The sequence below is a fragment of the Hyalella azteca genome, unplaced genomic scaffold (assembly GCF_000764305.2).
Source record: "Hyalella azteca isolate HAZT.00-mixed unplaced genomic scaffold, Hazt_2.0.2 contig15055, whole genome shotgun sequence".
NCBI classification, from domain to species: Eukaryota; Metazoa; Arthropoda; class Malacostraca; order Amphipoda; family Hyalellidae; genus Hyalella; species Hyalella azteca.
Genome location: NW_025944920.1, coordinates 258,545 through 286,013, shown reverse-complemented (window position 1 = coordinate 286,013; position 27,469 = coordinate 258,545). Strand labels below are relative to the sequence as shown.

Sequence of the window (27,469 nt, the reverse complement as noted above, 5' to 3'; positions counted from 1 at the left end):
ATCTATTTGAGGGTGAATTTATAAGTTATTACTATTCGTAGGTGTATCACTTAAAAATTTGTTGTACGCCAGCATCATTCAAGATATTCAAATTGAACTACAAATATATTTATAATAAAAATAAGTACATTTTGAAATTCATCGGAACCTCATTACGTCCAAAACTTTGAAATTGCAATGATACAATTTTTAACATGAGCATTCATGACATTTTAAATAGGAGCAGAAGTTACTTAAATATTCTACTTAAAACCCGTAGACTTTTCCAAAGACTTTCAACACAAAATTTACCTCTTGAAAATAGTTGAATAATCAGATAATGAAATTTTTGCAGTTGGTGGGTCTATAAAACTTTTAAAGATGCTTTCTTAAAGTGATCAGTTGTTTACAGACCAATAAGTGGTATGTATATGTACTTATATTTAATTCCTGCATCTCCTTTGTTCACCACATTCCTTGAAACCTTAATTGTACAGTTGCAGATATAATCCGAGATGTTTAAAATTGCAGCCCGAGCAGAAGAGTTAATCTTAACCATATACCTATGAATGTTTGCTGTCTACTCAGATTTTCTTGTTAGGATATAAAGTTACGATCTGTGCAGTGAATCTATTCTACTTTTATACCTCTGTATTATTCCTGCTATCTATGCATCTTCCCCTGGCTGTGAAAGTGAGTTACGAGCTGTTTAACGTTTTAAATCTACGCTCAATACATACGCAAGCTCCTCTGGCTATAACATTGATTTAAGATCTTTGTAATGATTTTAGCCTACACCCTATACCAACGAATGTTTGCAGTCAACACTTGTTCCGCTGATTATAATATAAATTTATGAACGAATGATGGACACAAACCTTGACAAACTCGCGCGTCAGAGCCGAGCTCGTATCCAGGAGGACAGTCGCAGTAATAAGCGCCCTCTGTGTTGACGCACGCATGCGAGCAGCCGTGGGTGAGCGACTCACACTCATTCACGTCTGAAATATTTAACGTCGAAATGACCAGCCGCGTTGACAATTAGGTAATTTATAATGTTTCAACGATCAAAATTATGTTTAAATTCGCATTATTTTTCGCGTAAATTACATATGGTGGTACTAGAAGATTTACTGTTCTTAGTTATTTTTAAATATCAGACAAAATTACTGAATTCAACATTAGACTGACCTAAACACTGGATTCCATCATCAGACAAGATGGTGCCATTGCCGCATCGCTCGGCCGCTGCTTTCTCTGCCTCTTCTTGAGCAGCTCTCTCTTCAGCATCACGCGCTTCTTCTTCGAGTTGAATTCTTAGAAGCTCAGCAATTTCCTCTTCTTTGATTCTTTCAGCTTCAGCCTTTAAACGCTGCTCTTCGGCTGCTTGTCTCTCAGCTTCTTTGGCTTTCCTCCTTGCTTCTCTTGCAGTTTTTCTGGCCTCCTCCGCAGCTCTTCGTCTCTCTGCAGCTCTCCTCTCAGCTTCTTCTGCTCTTCTTTTTTCTCTCGCTTCTTCGCGCGCTCTTTCCTCGGCCTCTGCTGCTTCACGTGCTCTTTCCTCGGCCTCTGCTGCTTCACGTGCTCTTTTCTCGGCCTCTGCTGCTTCACGTGCTCTTTTTTCAGCCTCTGCTGCTTCACGTGCTCTTTTCTCAGCCTCTGCTGCTTTGCGTGCTCGCTCCTCGGCCTCTGCTGCTTCACGTGCCCTTTTCTCGGTCTCTGCGGCTTCTTTTGCTCTTTCCTCAGCCTCTGCCGCTTCTCGTCCTCGCTTCTCCTCCTCACGGACTTCGAAGACATCCTCAAGACCGGTCTGGCGAGGGTCGCGACACCGGTAACTGCCGGGGGTGTTGATGCACCCGTGGGGACACTCCGCCTTCACGTGGGGGAAGCTGCATTCGTCCACATCTCACCCAGAACCCATTAAACAGTATTATGGTCGTCACTTGTCATTATCTCATCAACCTCAACCCCCCAAAATTCATGCATATTAGAAAAATATCTCATTTTACTAAGAAATCTATTATTAGTATTCAATTTAATGATATCATTACTAAATTACTTTTTTTAAGATCACTCAAAATGGAGAATATTCTAGTGTTCATGCTCTTTTGGAAAAAAATAAGTTTAGATCTGCTAGCCCCCAGCATGGAAAGAATTCGAATCGTGTTTATCAGAAATAAATTTCTGTCGTGTTTTTTATCAGGTATTAATTCCGGTCATGTTCCTCAATAATCAATACTTGTCGTGTAGATCAGGTATAAATTCGAGTTGTGTTTATCAATATCAAATTATATTCGGGTTTATCAAAGATTAATTAATTAATTAATCTTGTACAACAAGAATCACTTCCAGTTGTTTTTTCAAGAACTCACCATGGCAGGACTGCCAGTCGAGGCCGAGCTGGTAGCCGTCATGACACGTGCAGAAGATCTGGCCGAAGGTGTTGAGGCAGATGTGGTCACAGCCGCCGTTGTTGTTCTGACACTCGTCGACGTCAGCACACGTGTGGTTGTCAGCTCCCAAGTGGGTACCTGGAGCATTAACCGTCTTGTTTGCATCGCAAAATAGGACAGTATTTCATGCCTAATTTAGGATAGTTTGAGAGACGAAAAGCCTTTATTTATTGGAAGAATACCAAGTCATGTGCACAAATATGCTGTGAGCGTTTTTCATGAAAACAGAATGCGGGCGGTCAGTAGCATATCAACGGAATAAGTGCTTTAGGAACGGATTTAAGATATTATGCACAGAAATGACTAATTTCGTAGATAAAATCATCTTAAATTATGACTAAAGTTAGAAGAGCTCCTACCCATCACTCACCTGGGAAGGAGTCACACGAGCAGTAGTAAGAACCCTCGGTGTTGTGGCAGCGGTCCTGGCAGGGACCGTGACCGTTGCGTAAAAGGCACTCATTTTTATCTGCGAGATTCATAGACAAATTATTATTTGCTTTGAATTTTCATGAATCGCAAAAACTATAAACGAGGACAACCAAAATAAACTGTAGGTATCCACAAGTCCTGAAGTTGAGATGATTGCAAATTGCAAGGAATCAATTGCTGCCAAGTGTAGATCCGGCAATGAACTGACAATTAACTGACAAACTTGTTAGATTCCAGCTCATACATCAACGATAAGCTAGAACTTGATATCGGGATATCAGTCAAAACTACGTGAGAACCAGTTCGAATAATTAAATTATCTAACATAGACTTGTTTAAATTTCTTAGGATCATTTGTTGAAACCTATATTTTCATTATCAAGCACGGAGACTTCCCATGACTACGCTCGTAACGTTAGTTAGATAAATTTTCATTCTCCCAACTGTATTCGATAAGTTGTATATAGGTTCCGTACAATTTACTTCACATAAGATCCTAGATAGATTTTATCAGAAGAATATTGGATCTCAATGGTAATCTACTAATTGTATACGAAGCTCGAAACATTTACTTCTCAGAAAAAAGTTTCACAAATTAAATTCGATCTACAACAAATCGACACTGAATGCTGAAATGACAGATTTAGAACAAAAACCAAACTGGAAATAAATTTTCTTATTTTGAGAAGAATGAGAAAAATCAACTGGAAATACTGCCACATCGAAGAATAATATCGATAATAGAATAATATAATATATAAGAATAATAATATACCAACAAAACAAAGATCTTGCCTCTCACCGACACAAGAGCGGCCGTTGGTGGCGAGTCTGAAGCCCTGGGAGCAGTAGCAAGCGTGTGTGCCAACCTCATTGACGCAGAGTTGGTCGCATCCACCGTTCCCAACCTCGCATTCGTTCTCATCTGCAACACTCTTCATAATCACTCAGATTATATTTGAAATATTACATATAATTTCGAAAAGCCGAGCCCAATCATAGTGATTATCAATATCTTATATTCCGAAGAGCTAAATAGATTCACCTTCACAGGTGAAGCGATCGTCGCGCAGCTTGAAGCCAGCGTAGCAGAAGCACTGGTAGGCGCCTGCTTCTGAGCGCTCACAGATCTGCTCACAGCCTCCGTTGTTGTCGCCGCACTCGCGACGAGTTGAATCTGACCGTCATAATTGCAAATTGTAACAAACACTTGTATTCACTGTGATATATATATTACCGTACTCGCTACTTGTACAATCTAAGCTAATTGTCATAGGGGAAAATAAATTATTATTATCAGTGATTTTTCATTGCCGCACTAGAAACGAGTCGAATCTCTGACGGTCATAGTTATAAACTAACAATTATGCTCAGGCAGATATTTGTTAGCCTTTCGAATAAATATATGATAGCTATCAAAAATTTGTTTCTCATGATACGCTCTAAAAAATCCCGTTTACGTTTTGTTCAAAGCTTGATTGCCATGCAAAAAATGCTTTGCGAAGGTAAAAATGTAACATTTTTTTTAAATTCTTATTGTAAATTTGGCCTTAGAATCAATAATAAGTATTGATTCTAAGTTAAGTATTTTCTATCTTTTCTTATTTCTATTGATTCTTCGTTAAGTATTTTTTGGATTTAATGATTTACTATGAAGTTTATTTTTCTCCAGCAGGTAAATTGTAATGTACCTAATAATATAATATATAATATGACTCATATAATATGACCGCACTTAAAGGCAACAGTCATTGACTTAGGCGTAGTGTCTAAAGCTTTCTTTATACTGGAAATGGTAAATTTTTATTTTTTAGTTAAGAGCCACTGCTCACGCACATGAATAATTTTATAGGCAATTCACTGACATTAAGTTGCAAGCAATGTTCTTTGACTTAATGAATATCTGAGAGAATATCAGTAGCAGCAAAAATACCCCGAAACATAAATAAGAAATTGATCCAAAATTGATAGTAAAAATACATAAGAGAAAAAGGTAAGAAAATCTGTAAAATCGCATGAAAATCTTCAAAGTTCTTCACTAAAATCGATTTCATAACATACCAAAACTCCAATACTTGGGTAAGTTTTGAAACTATTCAAGTGAGAAAAATCTTCGATCCTGCTGATTTCATAACCAACCAGGTAAAAAATTATTTATTGTTGGTGATATCATAACTAATGATGTTAGAAAAATTTTAATATATGTCTTTATCATAACCATTCAATCAACAAATATCTCGCAACACATCAAATACTGACGGTAATGCTCGCATACGGGCAGAGTGCCGAGCCACGAGTCGCGCTCGCAGAAGAGCCTGTTGCTCGTGCCCTCGCGCAGCTCGTGGTTGAAGTTGCACTCGTACACGGCCTCCAGGTACGAGTTGTGCGGCGCCAGAGGGTTGGTCACTCTGCCTCACACAGTATTAGTTATTAATTACCTTCAGTCATAAGAAATAATTGTAATTAATTACCTTCAGCCATAAGCAATAATTGTTATTAACTACCTTCAATCATGAGCAATGATAGTTATTAATTACCTTCAGCCACAAGAAATAATAGTTATTAATTATCTTCAGCCACCAGCAATAATTGTTATTAATTACATTCAGTCATGAAAAATAATTGTTATTAATTACCTTCAGCCACAAGGAATGATTGTTATTAATAACTTTCAGCCATAAGCAATAATCGTTATTATTTACCCTCAGCCATAATCGATAATTGTTATTAATTATCTTCAGCCACAGGCAATAATATTTATTAATTACCTTCAGCCGCATGTAGTAATCGTCATCAAAAACCTTCAGTTGCATGCAATAATTGTTATAAATTACCTTCTATCCGCCAGCAGTCCATACAAATCAGGACATGAGATTAAATTTGACGAATGGCTACATGAAAATGTTTTTTAGAGTTTATCGTGCATAACACATTATTGCCCAGAACACAATTTAACTTGATACATGTATTAGTACACTTGTTTTGATAGGCACGCAATTCGAATGCAGTTAAAACATTCAATTTAATTTGAAATAGCCCGAGTTGAATCAAGTAAACTTGTGCTGAGTCTAATTTGTGTAACATACTTGAATGTAACGTAAATTATTATTCGAAAAAATGTAAAATGGATACAAATTAAATAATAAAAACCGAATAATATTAACCGAACCAAGCTTAATTAATACAGCTAAATTCATGGTAGATGAAGTGAAGTTAAACCGAGTAACGTCAACTAGCGCAAAACTGTAACTAGCAAGGAATAATTACGGCTTGAATTAAGAAAGCATTTATTCATCCATGCATTGTTAGCCTTATACTTAAATCCTTCATTTTTTGCCGCTAGTATTGGACTCACGTGCGGTAGGAAGCCACCCTGGCGTTATTGACGCGCGGAGGTGGCAAGTAAAGCTCGTCTGTGGCTGAGATGATGCAGCTCGTATCCAGGTTACCGAAAATAATCTCATCCGTCTCAACAAATCTGTCCAGAAAAGGGGAATATTGTGCATCAAACCGTTAGCACGATGAAATCAGGTGATATATATACAACCAATTTAGGAAAACGGCCTCATAGTTTATGGCAATTAATTCTTATAGAAATAATTCTTTATATTAGAGTGTGTCTGGTTATGTCTCAGCCAACCGTGTATTCAGGGATCCTGCATCCTCAGTATTAAAGCGGTCCGTGGGGTATCCTTCTGGGAGTTCCTGCGACTCTCCTCGAGTTTTCTTCTTAAGGATTTCATCGCTGTCACCCTCCTCATCCCTGTCTTCCGTGTCCGTTTGAATGATAGCATTTCCAGTGTCCAGCAGTTTATTACGCCTACGTACTGCTGACGAAGAACTATCCTCGCTGGTTTGTACCACCGGGTCTACTGCATGGGCTCGTGTAGGCAAGTCTTTGTCCTCAATGCCTGTTCCTTCAGTACTGGAGTTGTTTTCTTCATCACCTTTATTTCCTTCCTCTCCATTGTATTCATTAGCTGGCTGGCCGTCCATTTCTTCTCTGTTCTGACGTTTTTTATCCGCGATTTTTTTATAGAGCAGCAGCAAGGGGTTAGCACCGGGCTCCTGAGCTTTGTGGCTGCGACTTCTTTCTGGTGCTGAGGATCTTCCTCCGCTTCCTCGGTGTTCACGCGCAGGTGCTTCAATATGTGACCCTAAAACCTCATTATCTTCCGGAGAAGTACTAACCTCATTATTCTCGGGGAAGCCTACAATATCGCTAGATGAGTCGTGACTGATAACTTGCATCTCCTCGGAATGAGCGACAGTCGGCGGTGGAGTGGTCAACACTCGGTTTTTCCTTCTCCTACGTCTCCTTCCATTCCCTTTTTTCCTGTGGTTGTGAGTCTCGCCATTGAGTCGTTGACCTCGTCGCTTGAGCTTCTTGGTGGCGCTACCCCTACTGGCTCCTGCCCCTAGCATCTCCATGACGTCGTTTGTGTCCGTTGATAAAGTCGCATCGCTCGATGTTAGTGGTCGCAGTTTGGACTTTTCCTTTCTTCTTCGACCAGCTACAACGAAATAAATGCATTATTAAAAGGCAGAATATCTGAAAATTTGATAGAAATTCGAGGATTAAAGTTTAAAATGAATTATTTTTGGCCACTTTGATTTGTCCGCCGTTAGCCAAAATAAAAGAAGACTATTTATTATTATAATGAGTTTCAATACAAATTAAAATCTAATAATCGTTGAATTAAATTCAAGCATGAAAAAGAGAACAAATTTCCGAAACTAACCTAACCTCCAGCTATGATGAAAAGCTTGTTTAATTCATCGCATAGGGATCAATTCCTGAAATATTTACAGAAGGGAAAATTTAGAGGTAAATGTTTTTATCGCTCACTTGAACTGGTAAGATTAGTTAGCCGGGCACTTCCCTAAATGATTAAATTATATAGATAGTACGAAATCCATCACAAGATTGCCTGAATCGGAAATAAACTGCGAATTTTATAACAAATAAAGTGATAAGAAGATTCATCGTAATTTTAGCGACAACGATTTGAAGATCAGCTTCATCTTCAGCTCAAAATTTCGAGCAAATAAATTCAACATAATCAAATGCTACATGATTGCGAACATTTTTAAACGATGATGGGCATAACATTAGATACGACTTGTAAGTAACACCGTACTAGGTTAAAGTTTTGTGTCTACATTTATACAATGGTTGCAGGGAATTACTCGATTAATTAGACTATAGACACCACCTCCGCTCATTTTTCGAGCTTAATTCTCCCATTTTATTATTTTATTAAATGTAATAGTTTATGCGGAATATGGAAACTTTTGCTGACGAAAACGTGCGATAGTTAGAAATTTGACTACCATAAATTAAAAAATGTAACTTTTATAAGTACTATAAATAATGCACCATTACCACTTCAATTTACGATAAAGACCTTTCGTAGGTTTTGGTGAGGTAGAGGCTGGAAGTGGCGTGGTGGTGGTGACGGTAGTGGAGGATGTGGTTGACGATGAGGGTGGAGGTGCTTGGGTGGTTGAGGTGCGGACTCGCGGCATTCGTCTAGTGTTGTTCTGTCAGTAGAGGCAAAAATATCGTACTAGAGGCAAAAAGTGAGGGAAAATCAAGCAAATGTCTTCAAAGGAAAAAAAATTGTACAAAAAGCTTCAAGGGGAAAAATCGCACTCAAGGCTTCAAAGGCCAACAAGAATTTCCCCGAGGCGAGAAAAAACTTGTGAGATACAAGATATTATAGCATTGTGCGAGTGAGAGATAAAAAGGTTTGAGGTACACTTCTTGTCTCTTGCTGCCATCAAGTGCACTAACAAGCTTCTTAACACGATTTTCGATTCTCAAAAGAGGGAATTACGTTTGTTTGAGAACATCGCATCGTGGCCTTGGATTTTTTGAAAAATAAAGGAGTTAATAGTTTCCTTTGTATTTGTTTGGGACGTAGCAGTCCCATGCCACGATGGATGGCCACGTAACATTGAGAATAGAAAAGATATCCCGAAAAACTGCGAAGAAAATCTAGTGTTAAAAATTCTTACCGAAATAGAATAGCACAGATTTTTATAATTGGTAGACTTCTATACTTAATTTAGATCACGTTTTAGTTATCGTAGCATCATCACCAAAGATGTCATATAATTAGTTAGAGAAATTGCACTAAAAATATTCTAACAGAACAGAACAGAAATATTCTTCATACACTATAAATAAAAATATGTTTTGCAACAATTCAAAACATTATTCAATGAAAAATGCACAGATTTGAAATTATTTTTCAACGGAGAAGCTAGATTTACTCATCTTCGTGTTCGCTCAATAACAGGTTACTAAGGTCCGTCCGATCGGTTGTTCTACTCAACTTTCATCCGACTAACCATTCTAAACATTTTACATTACCGATTTTATCTATTCGATGATAACGGGCCCTGTAGACATAAGAGTATCAGGTAAAGGCGTATTTTTACACTAAAACGAATCAAAAATCCACAAAATATGCAAAAAAGTAAAAAAGAATATGGTAAACAATTCATTCACTAGTAATATACAGTGTATACATAGATTCATTTGATTGTAACTGCGATATGGTTTGACACTCAGTTATGATTTAATTCTGAAAAATAAAACCGAAGTTGAAATATTTTCTTGACTGCTGCGACATTTCATGTTAGTTCAAAAAAATTATAGGTAATGTTTATTAGAACCCATAACCTGTCCCAAGATATAAAACAATGCGTGTAAAAATAAATTTGTAAATAAAATTTCTTTTTAACTTCAATCCATTTTGTCACCTCAGAAAGTTGCGTTGAATTATAATTGCTACGAATCAACTTCCTCCCTTTTCCGCGTTTTCTCTTCCTTTTGCGCCGCCTTCTGTGCGGATGCTGACGGTCAGGTTTATGCGTCTCAGGGACCCCTGGGGCGACCGTGGGGACAGCAGCAGTCACCGGCTCAGTGCTGGTGGTTGTCTCTGGCTTTATCTTGACTCGTTTGTCGTCAGGCAGTAGTTTGCTGTTTATCCGTCTCAGGATGGCAGCGTCGGGCGGTTGGTAGGCATTAATGATCTGTTGGTCCATGAGACGAGGCTCCTTCGTCCTGTGAACCAGACACAATCTTATAGAATATTGGAAAGATAAGAAACTAAAGCGCTTCCATCGCATAATTGAATGATTGGGTACCAAACTCAGCAACGCGTTTATAACGTTCAACTTGGAAAAGAATATTCATGCAAGAGGCTACATCCAACGTGAAGCTGTTCTGTTAGCGCGGGATTCCTTTTACCGAAAATGAGAAAAATTGATACTAAATGAATTATGGTACGCAAAATATATGCGCACTGACTTTTTTAACATGAGATTATATAGGTTGCATAGAGTACTAGTCAATATGAAGGCAATGAGTGAATGATGTTAGTAAATTGTGACACGCGGATCTGCCTCCAAACAATCTGCGTGTAGCAAAAAGCGCTTAATTCCAAGCTATCACTGTGTTGCATCACACATATTCTGCTGCAACACTCGTTTATACTTTCATGTTCACTGCTTGCTGCAAAACACGCATATATTTCCATGCTCTTTAGGTGCTGTAACACACGCTTATACTTCCATGTTCAGTGCGTACTGTACTGTAACACACCTTTGCACCTCACAACCCCATTACCAATCCTTAGCAAGCTGCATATCCTGCCAAGCCAAACGCGCATCCTTCTAGCGTACTTATAGGACGATACAATACACGTGGAGCTCAAGCCTCTCACGTTGCCTTGTCTCTCGTGTCAGCTGTTGCATGGTATTCATCCGCAGCTTACAAGGCCTCATATTGCTTCAGGTGTTGAAGCATTACACTCAGGCATAATATTATGCATGCTTGCGGTCGAAAGTGGTGTAGGTGCATGCATGTTATGCAAATTGTTAATACTGATCACGATTAGATTGATGTATTACTTAATGTTTATTATAACGTATTCAAAATATCGTCGTGATCATTATTGCTGATACACACTTCAGGTAAAACGAACATGTGGTTTATTTAACAGCATTGAACGCAAAAAAATGCACAGAGAAAACAACGGATGAACAAAATATATATGAATTACTGCCAAACTGCAAGAAAGTAGAGCTGATCCTAGGAAGGGGAAATTTCCTTCAATTAGACTAAAAGAAGTGTGTGGTGAAAGGCTTTCTATTGTTAGTAGATATGAGAAATAGGGTGAAAGAAATTTTTATTATTTTGCCTGTCTTATTATTTGTCGAATATTAGCATATGAACTGCGTATTTCATAATATTTTTTAATGTTCTTCTATCTTTATGTTTTCAGAAAGCGTATACCGCGTGCAAATGTCAAAGGAAACTACGCACCTCCCAATCATGCAATGACGATTTAATTATTGTTAGAAAACAGCTAAACCAATAAATGCGAATTTCAACGTATTGAAGTCGATTGTAAGGTCAATTAGTACCAAAGGTACGATTCCATTATGCTTTTTTGAATTTAGCATATCTCACATGGAAAAAATTTAATGAAGAAAATAATTTAGGTTCGAAATTTATGAGTTGAGTTTGCTTTGATCGGTCAAAGAGAAGTAAAACACTTTCCCGTCGAGGGAATACAAATTTTAGTGGAAATCTAGCAACCAAAATCAATGAGACTAATTTCATAGACATGTGAAAATCGTTCGGATGAAATTGAATTACGAAAATACTGCGAACGATTGTGCTTTACTGGCCGAAACACCAAAATTTCTGAGAATTCTGATCCCCAAAGTCAAGGGTTTCTACGAAGAACAGACCGATGCGTGCCGACACGTGTTGTTGTGGCATCCCCGCAACTATCCTTAATCCCACAACCTACCAAGACAAGAAGCTCAGGGCGGCAAGCACAGACATTGTGATGCTACATGAACGAGACTTGTTAGAGCGTGAAGAAAAGAGAGACACAAATTAATGAATAACGAAGGAACTTATTTTGTGGGAGTGAACCATCGTTTATAAAAAGAAATCCCATGCAGAGAAAATTCCGTCTCAGCAGACATCTCACTAAATACGGTTTCATGTTATTTGCAGTAATTTTACTGGATACGGTTTATATTCTTTGCAATAATCTCGCTAAATGCGGTTTTAAATCCTTTGCTGTAATCTCACTAAATGCGGTTTCATGTTCTTTGCACTAATATTACTAAATACGGTTGAATATCAAATGCAGTAATCACACTGAATACGGTTGCATGAATATTGCAGCAGCCACACTAAATACCGTATAAATTCACTTCAGAAATGTCACTAAATACAGTTACAGATTTTTCGACTCTGATTAGTTTTTATTCGATTTTGATTAATATATCATAATATATCATGGCTTGATCGAATATCGGGACTAGAAATTAATCATTTGTGTCCATTATTACTGAACGATAAAAATTCAAAACGGATGAAAAACTGCAATTAAAAAAAAACAATTATTCGAAACAACATAGCATCACATTTATCACTGTAGACACACTACGTACATCACACTTCGTATAGCTTATTCATGTATGAGTTCATGTAGCGTCAAAAAGGTCTGAAGAAATACCGACATAAAAACGTGCCAAATTTTATCCATGTTGTTAGACGAATTTAATTGTAAAGTAAAATTTGCCTGGGATCAATTTTTAATCGTGAAATTATACATGCAAGTAAACTACAGAAATAAATTATCGACAGAACCGTAGGAGGATATGATGTCAGTACATAGCATAAAGCGGTTAAATTAAATAGATTATTTATGCTGTCGTGTGCCATTGTAATTTTATGACGTTTTATAGATTTTGCTCCACAAAATAAGTTCAATCGCCGAGTGAGAAAAAATTAGAGTATTTCTGTCACGAGTTGCTTACCCTGCCAGAGCCTCCTTGCCGTCGCCTGGAACCTCGGCAGCTTCTGGAATATTGAAAATTACAATCACATATTAGTTCGGTTGACAGAGATCGATTACAAACCGTAATTCTTATATTATTATATATTTTGATATTATCAAAATATATAATAAATAAAAATGGAGATTAAATGTAACGGAGGTGTTGAGATTTGTTTCAGTGTCACAGTAATCCGTGAAATATTATAATCCATATGAAAAAAACACATCCAGATAACGCCAATATTGTAAGAAGGACAACCGGGTCAAAACAACGACAAGTTCGCTCGGGGAGTCGATAACCTTCACGACAATGAAAAATGTTATGGGTGAATAATTCAAAATCCCTTAAACTAATTCACTGCAGAACAAGTTTTAGTTTAGACGCCTGTTCAAGTAGGACATATTTGCGAAGCAGAGGAACTTCCTCCAATTTACGGTATGCTGTGCGGTGCTGATATACGAGTCTTAATTAATGTAAATAATCAATCCTGACCTCTCATAACGCATTGAAAAGCCAGAGGGGAATAATAAAATGAATAATAAAATAAAATACGGAAGTGATAACTCACATAGGAGTCTAATTCGCAATGACATTACTAGAAGTTCGAAAGCGAGGAACATTAAAAGAAGAGGAAAATGAGTTTACAACTCAGGACCGACAGCTCCCAGTTGATAATGATTACTCAAGTCAACCAAATGGACGTTAATCTTTGGTCGTAAAGGATAAGGCAAAGATTTTCCAAGAAGTTTTCTTAAATTTTATAAACTTAAGTCCGATCACCAAAGTAAAGATATGCCTAACCATCTTCGCGTAAAGTAAACGTATTGCATGCACGAAAGTGTCTGTTGCTTTTGCTAGAGGAAAGTTATCCGTTACATTCAGCACATTAATTTTGAAACACATAATTTGAAAGTAAACGTACATGATAAGGAAAATTTTTCAAAGCAGGATAATAGGTTTGAAATCTTTGTCATTCTAATCACAGGATAATAAATTGACATGAAAATTTAGTTTGTTGTGAATGAAGCAGTTTCTCGCTCAAACTCAAACATTCAGCTACTGTAACGTACGTGGCTGGATGAGCAAAATGTAGGCGCCACCAATGAGTCTGAATAATATGGATTTTGTCCCTATCCTAAACTGCATGGATAGTGTGAATTTGTAGTTGCATTAACGCAAAACATGGAATAAACTAAATCTATTCAGTACACGAACTCTGAGAACCACTACGTACAGCTTGTAACGAATGTCATGACAACTTTGAAATCAGATTTGAGGACGAAAAGGATATTTTTGATACTCTGAAGATTTATACGCGGGAGCGACATTCGTTGATGGGCACCTGAGAAACATTGGCCGTAATTTTAACAGACTTGTTCAAAAATTCCGAAATTTATCGACTAATTCGACTCTTGTATTAAGTCCACTAAAATCCATTGTTTAAAGTTCGGCTGCCAACACACAAGCATCGTTATCTTCTCACAGGCCTATAGTCTCAAAGACAAGACTTAGTCAGCAGGCTGAAGACTTAATTAGACTAAGCGCTTGACAGTTCCTGCTCTAAAAACGTGATAAGCTTGAACGAAACTAAGGGACGCCGCGGCTTACGACTGGGACAAGAATTGGAGGGCGAACCCGATGGAATGTTGGACAAAGCCAACCAAGAGTTTATTTTAATTTAACCCTCTAACGCCGTATGTCACTTTTCGGGAACATAACTTTCAACTTGAATTATTCGTAAACTATTGAGTAAAGCAGACTGAGGACAATTGTACGCAACAGAGAACATTTTAAAATTATCGTTCATGGCGGCAGCCATCACTGCAAATTATTTTACGCTCACTAGAACGTATCCATTTTGGGAAGTAGGCTTGTGACAATACTGCTAAGGTTACTCATGTCAGGCGGTAGAGGGTTAAACGCGGTAAGCAGCTTCTCTCATCAATCGAGAATAATTCACGAAGGCAAATCGTCAACTTATCTGAAAACAAGCACCAAATTGAATGGCATCAAGATAGTGAGTCGTTTATAAAAACATTGAGATCTTTAACGCGGTGCTGACGGTGAGCAATCAGTACTTGAGTCGAATGCATCACGATTGGAAAATTCCGCAAGATCAAATTAAGGTTTTAAGTTAAAGTAAAATTTTTGAAAGGACATTTAAAACTCGAATGGGGAACTATTGATTAGGTTAACCAGTCTGAGATTTTCACACAGACGACTAATAATAAATTTTACTATTTAATAAAATAGATTAAAATTATCCCGTACCCAAAAAAATACTATGATTCATAGAAGCCTTTTATATTAAGGTACTGGAAATGCGCTTAAATCCATTTAAATTTTGAGAGAAAAGAGCAAGTAAATTATTGACATCCTACAGCGGATCCTTCAACAGCTGGATGAACAATTCCGACATCAAGCAGGCATAACAGGCATAGAAACATTCTAAGCCAGTCACGGCAATTGAGGAACGCCCGCAAATCCGTGAAGGTATAACACAATTCTCTGAAATTATTAATAGTTATTCCTGCTGGCAGGAAATCATGTTAAAAAACTCATGCAAAACAAATTAAAGTAAAAAAAATTGTCTCCGCCACGAAGTTAGAATTCGTGTATTCGGTCCTCATGTGCTCCTGGCAACGTAGCATAACTTGGGCATAATTACCTTGCGATAGCATAATGTGGCTTGACTTGTACTGTTTATCCGATTAATTATTGAAGAATACAACAGTTTTTATCTCCGCTTTGTGTTCCGCCTCCCACGCGTTGGCTAACCTCGACTGAACCAGTTAGGCTTGTTCCTTCAAGTCCTCACTACACTCTGACAGCGATCACGCATCCTACCTACCATGCAATATAAATTCTTTAATATTTGTAACTTAATCACCCTAACTACATCCATGTAACTCACTTTGCCTTCACAACAACGAGTTAAACTTGCACGCGGCTTCTGTTCATGGAAATTCAAAACCAAAAAAAAATAAAAACATGTAGCTGGCTTCAATAATTTTTTCATACTATTTAAAAAGAAACACAAAAACCGAACGCAAATTGAGGTCACCACATGACTGAGAACTTTATTCACTTTTCATTCGTTCCAAACACCTGAAATTCGTTTGCAGAGAGATTGCAGAATTTAAAATTTTGAAAAGTTAGGAGCAGCTTATTAGAAACCTTGCGAACGATTGCCACAAGAACTGATTGATATCAACATGGAACAACAACAATTGCTTGCACAACTTAATCATGTAGAAGCCTTCTGTTCCGCATAATATTAATGCATATTTCTCATTCTTTAAATTTAGTCTATGGCGCTTCTTGTTTTTTTTCAACAATTTAATAACATAAAGGCAACGAAGGCAACAACCAGCACAAAAAGAAGAACAGCGAAAATAAGAGCAACAACAATAAGAGCCACAACAATAAGCGCCACAACAACAAGAACAACGACAATAAGAGCAACAATTTAAGAGCAACAACAATAAGATCCACAAAAATGAGAGCAACAACAATAAGAGCAACAACAATAAGAGCAACAACAATAAGAGCAACAACAATAAGAGCAACAACAATAAGAGCAACAATAAGAGCAACAACAATAGGAGCAAAAACAGTAATACTTTCACTAGATTGCTTGAATCGCCGATTCACTAGAAACTTAAAAGCGAAGAAAACTCCACAAAATTCAGCATTTCTCTATTGAAAACGTTTCGGAGACCAGCTTCACCGTCAGTTCGATAAATCTAGAACACAAATACAGTCGGAAAATTAATGAAGTTTGGAGTCAAGAAAAAAAACCTAAATTTACAGGCAAACACAATACTTTGCCGGTAAATTTAGGATTTAACTTCTGTTGTTTTTTTCTTATGACTCCAAACTTTATTAATTTTCTGACTGTATTTGTGTTCTAGATTTATCGAACTGACGGTGAAGCTGGTCTCCGAAACGTTTTCAACAGAGAAATGCTGAATTTTTGTGGAGTTTTCTTCGCTTTTAAATTTATAGGAGCAACAACAATAAAAGCAACAACATAAGGGCAACAACAATTAGAGCCACAACAATAAGAGCCAAAATAATAGGAGCCACAACAATAAGAACAACAACAATAAGAGCAACACCAATAATAACAACAACAATAAGAGCCACAACGATAAGAGCCACAACAATAAGAGCCACAACGATAAGAGCCACAACAATAAGAGCCAAAACAATAAGAACAACAACAATAAGAGCCACAACGATAAGAGCCACAACAATAGGAGCCAAAACAATAAGAACAACAACAATAAGAGCAACACCAATAATAACAACAACAATAAGAGCAACACCAATAATAACAACAACAATAAGAGCAACACCAATAAGAGCCACAACAATAAGAGCAACACCAATGATAACAACAACAATAAGAGCCACAACAATGAAAGCAACACCAATAATAATAATAACAATAAGAGCAACACCAATAATAACAACAACAATAAGAGCCACAAGTATAGCAGCAACAACAATAGGAGCCACAACAATAAGAACAGCAACAATAAGAGCAACAACAATAAGAGCCACAACAATAAAAGCAACAACAATAAGAGCCACAACAATAAGAGCCACAACAATAAGAGCAACAACAATAAGAGCCGCAACAATAAGAGCAGTAACAATAATAACAACAACAATAAGAACAACAACAATAAGAATCACAACAATAACAGCCACAACAATAAGAGCAACAACAATAAGAACAACAACAATAAGAACAACAACGATAGGAGCCACAACAATAAGAGCCACAAAAATAAGAACAACAACAATAAGAGCAGCAACAATATGAGCCACAACAATAAGAGCCACAACAATAAGAGCCACAACAATAAGAACAACAACAATAAGAACAGCAACAATAAGAGCCACAACAATATGAGCCACAACAATAAGAGCCACAACAATAAGAGCCACAACAATAAGAACAAAAACAATAAGAACAGCAACAATAAGAGCCACAACAATAACGGAGGCGATGTCACCACACAGGAGGTCGCGTGGTCGCACGTCTGGCTGCCCTAGGACGGACGGTCGAGTGACGGAGATAGCGTCACTTTTTATTGCGTGCGGCGGGTGCGGGGTTTGCGGCACTGCGGATTTAAACGCTCTTAAGCGCCGCAAAAAATGGCGCCACTGAAGTTTGTAGCTCGGCAGTCTCATCTTGCAGCGGCAGACGAAGCATGAAAGTCAGGTCGTAAGATTTATTCCATTAAAACAGTGGCTCGGTAACAATGTTTAACTAGGAATTTTGTGTTAAAAACAAGAAATTTTTAACTTATGTAATAATAGGCTTTCATTTGGAGAAAATAGACAGAGTTGTAACTATTTACAAATTAACCGGAGGACTAACGTAGATTTTATTATTGTTGTATATAATTAAAATGAATAGGTACGAATTAATCGAATTATCACAAATTCTTTACTCTGTCGTACTATAAAAACTCATTGTCATCACAAAATATATATAACGATTCGTTCGTCTCTTCAATGATTTGACGATGTTCGTCATAAAATCAGACAATACAATATCAGTAAAGTTGATTTGTAGAGACATTATGTGTTTTTAATTGAGAGTAATCGCTCTAAATTAGGGAGAAATCCAGCTTATGTTAGAAAAATAAAGCAATAATTCTATATATAAAAGTTTTCTGCTTCCATCATGCACGTACCTACCTAAACGGCATTTTCATTAACATGAATAAAAATTAAGGCGAAAAAATTTTTTTATTGAAGATCATTAAAAGTTTGTTGGTGATTTCTGTCGGGGAAACTAACGTAAGCCCGACCGTAACATACGGGATCGTCGTCCATTCTTCTCATCTCCGTCAGTCAATCACTAGCAAGCGTCCATGGCACGTGTCAAACTAATTCAATCTGTGTGTAATCATTCATATGCCTGTCAATATTTCATATTGTCCGTCATGTGTAAATAAACCATTCTAAACCATCGCCGACTTACAGAACCTGGGTTAATTCCATTGTATGTATAGCAAGACCTATACCATCCGCCACAATTTCAGCGAAACGATTACACTTCACTCAACTTGACCTAACTTCGTACTGAGATTCGGTGTTTATTTTACAGATAATATAAGTTCATATCTGCCGAACACACAAGATAATATTTTGAAATTATATAATTTATTTTTGAAAGCGAAATCCAAATTCTATGACAACGCGCTTTGAAAATGCTTGACCGGAGTTCTTAACAAAAACGTTTAGCATTATTTAATATTAACATTTTCATTTGAGTTATTATTGTCGCTAAAATGGATACTGGAGCATTTCCGCAACTGGAAGGATGTAAAAATGTCATAAACTTTTCCAAGGTGAACGGTAAGCAAACAATGACGGTGTGAGAGGTGGTCCAGACTGCACTGCCCCAGTACCATTACTACTCAAGGAAAGCCGTAAGATGACCTCATAACCTACATCACATCAAATGCAAAGTGTCACCGCACAAGAAACTCGATGCAAGAAAAGAATGAGCGCAACTTTAGGGGGAGGGTTCGTTAGCACAAGGCAAGATGCGGCAAGACGTTTAAAAGGGGCACACATGTGAGCACCAAGAGGCTGCAAGTGCGACAGACAATCAAGACTAAGCCGGCACAGCGAACAAAAACTCCCCATAAACAGCGACAGATAATGGCCACCGCAAAAAGTGAGAGCAACTTCCGTGGTCCCACCCTCGAGTCGGTGAAATGCGGCCCCACGCAACGTAGAACTTTAGCTTGTCCTTATACAGCAACCTGTTGCAGCCCACACAGGTGTGCCGTACCTGCTGGTCCTTATACAGCAACCTGTTGCAGCCCACACATGTGTGCCGTACCTGCTGGTCCTTATACAGCAACCTGTTGCAGCCCACACAGGTGTGCCGTACCTGCTGGTCCTTATACAGCAACCTGTTGCAGTCCACTCTTGTTGGGGTCTCGTTCGTTGATTTCAAAATCATAAAGGCATTTCAAACAAAATTTATGCTTCATAGTATACGTTTAAGATTTCAACTATTCAATCGTAAATATTTTGCCAGGTACTGTAGTAAAGCATCCGTCAGTAGTAACGAATTCTATAGTATACTTTCATCAATATGGTTATCACACAAGAGTGATAATTTATCTAGCATTTGGAAAATGTGTAGGTTGAATTAATTCAGCTATAACAATAGCTAAGTAAACTGATGAGTGACATACAGACGTTTGAACAATAGCAGCGGGGATGTTAAACAGCGACGTCCGCTGCATGCCAATGACAATGTTAAGTCTCATGACGCATTATGCATGAGCTCTGAAATAGAGCCTTTATAAAGGCTGCAGCTGAGCTAATGTTTCTCCACTACAACAACTAATTAACTAATTAACCCAACATTATTGCTGGATATTAACATAATGACTACAGATTCTATTCCTTCAACGGAAAAATGAATTTTGCCACTAACTCGTGCAATAGTGGCCTGAAGTTGATTTGTTCATTTTTTAACTCAAACACTGTGTAAATTATGCAGCGATTAAAGAAAATTTGGATCGACGATCAACCAAATAATTGCTAAATCGCTCTCGTATCTTGAAAGCAGTTAAACCATAATATTGACATAAGACTGGACACTACCGCGACTTGTAACGGAGATTTTTCAGTTCAAGAACTTAAATTTAAATAATTCCTAGTACTCTCAAGTTATTTTTACAGTGAATATTGTACTAATCATCATCTCCGTACGGATACATGCAAGCATGAATGAGCTGTTTATAACATTGATCAAAATGGTTTCGATAAACCACTTAGTTGTGCCAACCAACAAAAATTATCAGTTGCTTTTCAATGCGAGACTCACTCTTATATTGGGGTGAACCATATTCAATAGGAAAAGCTTAGATCGGGTTCATGATTATATATCAATCAATATTATCTCATAGTTCTTTCAGATTATTCGGGCACTTTCGTTCAAGAATAAATATACGATTTCTGGAAATAAGCTTTCAGAGATTTTGTTTTACTTTTGAGCGATTACGGTTCTCATAAGCTAGAATATATTAAATTAAATATTTGACCGCAAAATTGCACTGAGCTTCAACTAAATGAAATCTGATCAGCCAGTCTGTCTTCATCCATGCACAGAGCATCGGGGATGTTATTATTTATCATCCATAATCAGGCTGCCAATCGCCACGAGAAGACGATGGGTAGCCTGATTAGCAGAAGCGTTCGCACAGTTCACCTCGACAATTATTATGGCTCGTGGCCCGCCTGTGACTCATGCAGGGCAGTCCTGACAGGAGCGTCGCGTGACGTCACTCAGGGGCGAACATTTAGACCTTGTCTGCGGTTCAAAAGAAGCCACAAAATTGAAGTATTGATAACAATGTGTTGTTTAATGTCACCTTTTCTGCGGCATAAAAGAAGCCACAAAAATTTTAGTTGCGGAGCAATGTATTTTTTAATGTTAGCATGTGGTACGCATGATGATACAGTTGTAATTCATTATCACTATTATTTAGAATGCAAACAGGTGAATTATTTTTCAAATACTTAATATTCATTATTCCTACAGTATCGATAAAAAATGAAGCGTCATAAAAATGTTGATATCTTCGAGACGTTTGTGATTTTTTCAACATGTCCAATAGTTTAGAAGTAATCACAACTTGCAGTCTGTCTTCTTTCTAAAGCATAAATGACTGCTGTAAATTTTTTGTTTATCCGCAAACGCTTTCAAAACCTAATACACTTTTCCGCCGCATGAGCATCAATTTTCTGTCTAATGCCATCGCAAGGTTAAACGTCGAAGATATGGACTGACTCTCATCACTTCGTTGGCCGAGCTTCGGTTTTTAGCACAAGGTTAATGAAGTCCATAGTTTACAGCTGCATTCGTTGGTGTGAAGCGCCGTACCTCCCGCCACCCTTTCACTTTCATTAATCAGCGCCAATAAGGCGCCACAAAAACGAGCACCACTCCGAACAAACTGCAACGACCTTGCCAGACCAGCGCGTTCTCCAGCGACCCACTCCGACCGCTGACACCTCAACCTGCCGGGCACTCCGTGGGGCTGAACTCGTACATAATTGTACCTCTCTGAGTACACCAACTATCACCTGTAAGGTCATGAGCTCAAGTTTGTAGCCGGAGGTGTGTTACATCAGCCATGACGTCGACTTGTTGTTTATCCAACGCTGCTTGTACTAAGTGAAGTCGATATCAACGTTGCATGAATAGGTACACCAATTGCCAATCACTTGGCAGGTCATGAGCTCAAGTTTGTAGCCGGGGGTGTGTTACATCAAGCCATGACGTCGATTTGTTGTTGCAACGCTGCTTGAACTAAATGAACTTGATTTCAACGTTGTTTCAATGGCACCTACCTTCTTGCGTACACCAATAAACAATCCCTTGCCAGGTCATGAGCTCAAGTTTTTACGCCTGAGATGTGTTACAACACACCAGGCGCATGACGTTGATTTGCTGTTTATTGAACGTTGCTTTAAATAAATGAACTCGATATCAAAGTTGTTTCAACGGCACCTTCCTTAGTACACCAACAATCCCCTGTCAGGTCATGAGGTCAAGTGTTTAGCCGGTGGTATGTTATACAAGGCAAAAGGTACATGATGTTGGCTCGACATTTAGTCAACGTCGCTACAACATAATGAACTTGAAATTAATATTGTTTCAAAGACATTTTGCCTGGTGGGGATGTACTAACAATCCAGCGGCCAGGTCATGAGGTCAAGAATCCGATTATTCCCAATTCTGGGCTGGAGAGCAGACGAAAAATCTGATTTTGTGGAACACGAAGAAGTAAAAAGCTCCCAGTGTATTATTAACTATGAAGAAATTCAAGTGTGAACGAAAATTAAATGGGAAGCAGTGTTAAGTGCTCCTTGTGTGTTACCTTAAGTAAAACTGATGTAGTAATTCCACAAGGTACCTAGCTTGAATGTACGTTTTAATTTCATGTCGCTACGGATATACAAATTATTTCGTCCAATACTCGTTTTAAATTATCAAATATCATTTATATTCTAATATATCCCAAGCTTTTTACAACTTTCCACCAGGGTGGAGCTATTTTCAACTTTTCACAAGTGCGGAAAAGTTGTGGATGTGCAAAATAAACGAAATTATGTGTGCTTAATTTCAAACTCATAGGTTGATTTCTTCATAATTCGAGCGAAGGTCACTCGAAATTTTCAATTATGTGAAAATTTAGCACATAAACGAAAAATTTGCCTTGAATTCATATATCATTTTTAAAGGTTACAATTTGCAAAAATCATCACAAAAACATTTTTAGAATATATATTCCGAGTTTCAAAGCTCTACCTTATCATCTCCATTATTACAGAATTATAAGGAAATATGATTGTAAAGCATACGTATAAAATATATGCCACGTAGTATTTTTCTTTTTATGACTTGATTCTCGAAAATTTTGTCTCTGGATTACGTCTTGAAGGTATTAACACGTTACCAGTTCATATTATATAGGTGCAGTAGTTTGTAATCCAATATTTAGGTTGATAATAGTAAAGAAAGAGAGTTCTGACGCCTTTTGTTCGCATAATTACTCAAAATACAATCTTTGGAGTATTAGCCACTTTTGGAGTGACCCTCTGAACTGAAGGCGATTATGTTAAACGATTTAAATTAAAATATGTATTATAAAGATGAAAGAGTAATGTTTTTAACATATTGCGAACCTCAAGTAACCAAACTAATTATTTCGGCTAAAATTTGAAATATATACACATACAGTACATTTGCTTTTACCCTCATATTTTTTTATTTTTCTCTATTGATGAAAATAATAAGATAGATCTTTGGAACTTGGAACACATATTTCAAAGACGTTTTTATGATGTTTTTTGCGCATTGTGACCTTCAAAGAGGATATCTGAATTTTAAGGAAATTTTCCTATTTATGCTATTTTTCACATTTTTGAAACTTTCAAACGACCTTCGAGTCATGAAAAAAATAAATTTAAATGTCTGATATTTTGCACACATTGTTTATTTTGCACATCCACAACTTTATCGTATTATTGTGAACTCAAACGAAAGTTGAAAAAATGTTCCATACTACTGCACTATGACAGCACCTCCACATGCAGCGTTCTCCGCACAAGGCATCGCCGGGTAAAATTAATTAATGCAATATCATTGTTGTGCGTCTGCTGCCAGTATGGAGACGTGCAGCGAATCCCATCAGCTTTTATTGTCCCTGCAGTAAACATGAAAACCTCATTAAACTGATATAAAATGCGTCCCAGCTCTATGATTGAGCTATTTAAGCTGCGTAATAAAACACCTACCAAGGACATGGGCGACATCTAAATACTCTTTGCCTGAGACAATTCGCATCAAATGGTTCCAGCAATCACGCGATCTCTTATAGGCTTTATTTGAAAATTGCGATAACGAATAAATAATTTAAATCTGGATGCTGCAGTTGAAGAAATAACGAGTCTGTGCTGCGAATAGCTTCTATAAAGAACAATATATAATAGCTGGAAATACTTTATCACATTACACATTTAAAACTTATGTCTCATCGAATTAGCATTACCTGTATTAAGTTAATTCTTGTATATGTATTGCTTGGTATGATTGACAATATGCAAAAGTGTAGAACCAATAGTAGGGATTTTGTAATCGCTGAATAAGTAACAACAAAACAACGCACGATATAAATTCCACTGTAGACCCAAACATGCACTGCATGTATGGGAAGGTGACAAGCCCTGGCAACAAAGACTGGCTGGCGTTAATAGGAGTAAACCAATTTTTTGGGCCTCATGTTCTCCAATTTGAATCTAGAATCATATCGAACGCCAAAAAATGAATCTGGTGCTGTATTCAAACTCACGGGCATTCAGACAGTTTGACTTACTCATGCACTTAACGGGAACCTTATTCACTTGGCTTCAAATTTTTTTCGCGGCAGTCGCACAGCAGCCGGCAGAACAGAAGCCTTCAAATACGTAGCCGATGTTCACACGAGACGGCTATCATACTCGTCATTAACTATGAAATTGGCGAATTTATTAAATAAAAATCCGTATCTAGGAGTCAATGGTCTATTTAACTCTTATACTGCTATTTTTATACATTATTGAGTTATATTTTACATATTCATATTTTAAAACTTCGGACACCCTCTCAGCAAAATATTAATGAGCTACTAGCTAACTTAGAATAGGAAAATCTGAAAAGATTAAGTTACAAATCCTCAGTCATTTTGGAATTTAAAGTAAATGGTGATGATTGGTAAGGACAGGAAATGGAACAAATTGTGCCGAACATTTTGAACAATTACTTGTACCGCAACCAGGTTCACACCAATGAGAACGCGAAACTCGTGCTAATGTTGAGATAAGTAAACAATACTCGGAATATTCATTTCTTAAAATTACTGAAATAAAGTCTCATCCAGTTGGCAATTGAATACAAAAAACAAACACAATGCATCTAAGAAATTATTTATATAAAAATAGTGCAATTTCATGTCAATTTTGTGCACGTTACGACAGCGCTTTTTACCGGATTCAAGTGAGCGGCAAGCAAGTGACCTCAAGACGCGAGTGTGCACGCTTTATATTGACTCCAGCGCTCACTTTGAATACTTATTTCGCGGCAGCAGCGCCAAAATAACCTTTGTCTCTCTTTATGAATTTTAGAGTTTTCGCCGGGTTGAATCACTCACTAAATAAATGGCAAGTTACCGAGTTCCTTTTTTTGAATCGTAATTAGGACGACAAATTTTAGTATAAAATTTTTTTAATGCCATTTATTTGCTACGAATTGCATCGATTAAACCATAAATGATAAAAATTTCATTGAAATGCTTCGATTATCTTATGGTGAATGAGATTAGTATCTCAGTGTTTCAGAAATAACTATCCCAAGAGGATTTATTAATTATTCATTTCTCTCGTACATAATTGAGCAGAAGTTTACACTAACGTTTTAGTTCGTAGCGCTGCAGAACAACCCATTTTAAATTTAGTTATAACAAAGCTTTGCGATTTAGTGAGAATATATGCTGAATTTTATGACTTATCAAACCAAATTTCAATGAATTTGGTTTGATATTAGATAATTTGATGAAGATAATTTAAGAAAAGCTACAGGAAATAGACTCGGAAAATGAAGCCTGTAAATCAGACATACGAAAGATACCAAGGTATCCCCATGATATTCATGGTTACTTTCGGTATTCATATTCCCAGTGTAAGAATTTTCGTACATATTTTTTATTTTATCGTACTCAAGAAAGACTTTTAATAAAAAATTGCGGTTGATTAATTCTTTTTGACCACGATCGCTGAAATGTATCAGAGAACGTATGACGTTAAATGTAAAGGATTCTAAGGAGAATACAGCGCTACGTTGACTATATAGCAAGATAATGACTGCCTTATATGTAACGGCTTTCCGCTACGGCTATTCCGAATGCAACGCACTTCAGTGATCTGGATGCGCACATTGGCACGCACAAAATTCACTTAAACTTCGAGAGGCAAACGAAATGACTTGTGTTCAAACATTGTCCCACGTCAGACCCACTCTTGACTGGACTGTGTGTGGCTGCAACATTTCAGAAAAAGTTTGAAGTATCTTTAAGAGTAGAAGAGGCCCCGGCGCCAGTGACCAAGTAAGGACAGGTCCAGACTGCCCAGTTTAGAGGTTATCCCGCGCATCAGCGCTCCAGATTAGCTGGAGACTCTCAGCTGTCACTTGAGAGCTGCCATATCAGAGCACGCAAGGCGTGACCGACAACCGGTTACCCGGCGACCTTCTAACGACCGTCGGGCATAGCCGGCCAACGCACGCGCAATCCAAGAGCGCAAAGCTTGCCAACGCACGCGCAATCCAAGAGCGCAAAGCTTGCCAACGCACGCGCAATCCAAGAGCGCAAAGCTTGCCAACGCACGCGCAATCCAAGCCCGCAAAGCTTGCCAACGCACACGCAATCCAAGACCGCAAAGCTTGCCAACGCACGCGCAATCCAAGACTGCAAAGCTTGCCAACACACGCGCAATCCAAGCCCGAGAAACTTGCCAACGCACGCGCAATCAAAAAGCGCGCATTCAGATTTCCTAATATAAAAATAAAAATAATGGCATGCAATTTTAGTGATTCTTAAAACTGAAACGTGTTCCGCACCGCTTAAGTATTTCTCGCGTGGACTCTAACGTATTTTATGATAATGGATTTAGAAAGCTAGAAGTTCACAAAGAGTAACTTGTTTGTAAAATTTAGTATGAACTATGAGGATGAATGTAAGTTGACCGATGTTCTATTTAAATTGTTTTATTCATAATGAAATGAAAAATTGTTGCACTCATAATAATCCACGAACGAAGCGTGCGTGTGTAGAGCACCCGTGTATTCTCCGAGAGAGCAATTTCGTCTCCTAGTAATACGGTCATGCGGTGAAAAATAATATGCGTTTAAAAATTACCTTCTAAGGACAACACTTCCAAAGAATCCAGTATCTCCGATGTTACACATGTACAATGACTCTCTAATTTTGTTATCAAATATATAAAAAAAATTTTTGAATTTTATTTTTAAAATTTAAAATAAATTTACATTTTTCAAAATTATTTATTACGTCAATTGATTCATGCATTGTCTTCGACTTTACGCAAGTGTGCAAAATTTCAGTTCGATTGGACAGGTTCAGATC

At 37.6% G+C, this 27,469-nt stretch overlaps 1 protein-coding gene across 1 annotated transcript in view; it reads right to left on the bottom strand.

Moving 5' to 3' along the window:
• LOC108670108 overlaps window positions 1-27,469 on the bottom strand; it is a 51,974-nt gene that overhangs the window by 21,474 nt on the left and 3,031 nt on the right. Inside the window, exons 2-13 of the mRNA XM_018157558.2 lie at window positions 12,717-12,759; window positions 9,633-9,936; window positions 8,270-8,405; window positions 6,502-7,375; window positions 6,217-6,339; window positions 5,121-5,269; window positions 3,907-4,038; window positions 3,664-3,786; window positions 2,800-2,898; window positions 2,349-2,507; window positions 1,171-1,881; window positions 858-980 (exon numbers count right to left, since the gene is read on the bottom strand). Of these exons, the coding sequence (XP_018013047.2) occupies window positions 858-980; window positions 1,171-1,881; window positions 2,349-2,507; window positions 2,800-2,898; window positions 3,664-3,786; window positions 3,907-4,038; window positions 5,121-5,269; window positions 6,217-6,339; window positions 6,502-7,375; window positions 8,270-8,405; window positions 9,633-9,917 (2,914 nt within the window). The 5' untranslated portion in view covers window positions 9,918-9,936; window positions 12,717-12,759. The remainder of the gene's footprint in view (window positions 1-857; window positions 981-1,170; window positions 1,882-2,348; window positions 2,508-2,799; window positions 2,899-3,663; window positions 3,787-3,906; window positions 4,039-5,120; window positions 5,270-6,216; window positions 6,340-6,501; window positions 7,376-8,269; window positions 8,406-9,632; window positions 9,937-12,716; window positions 12,760-27,469) is intronic.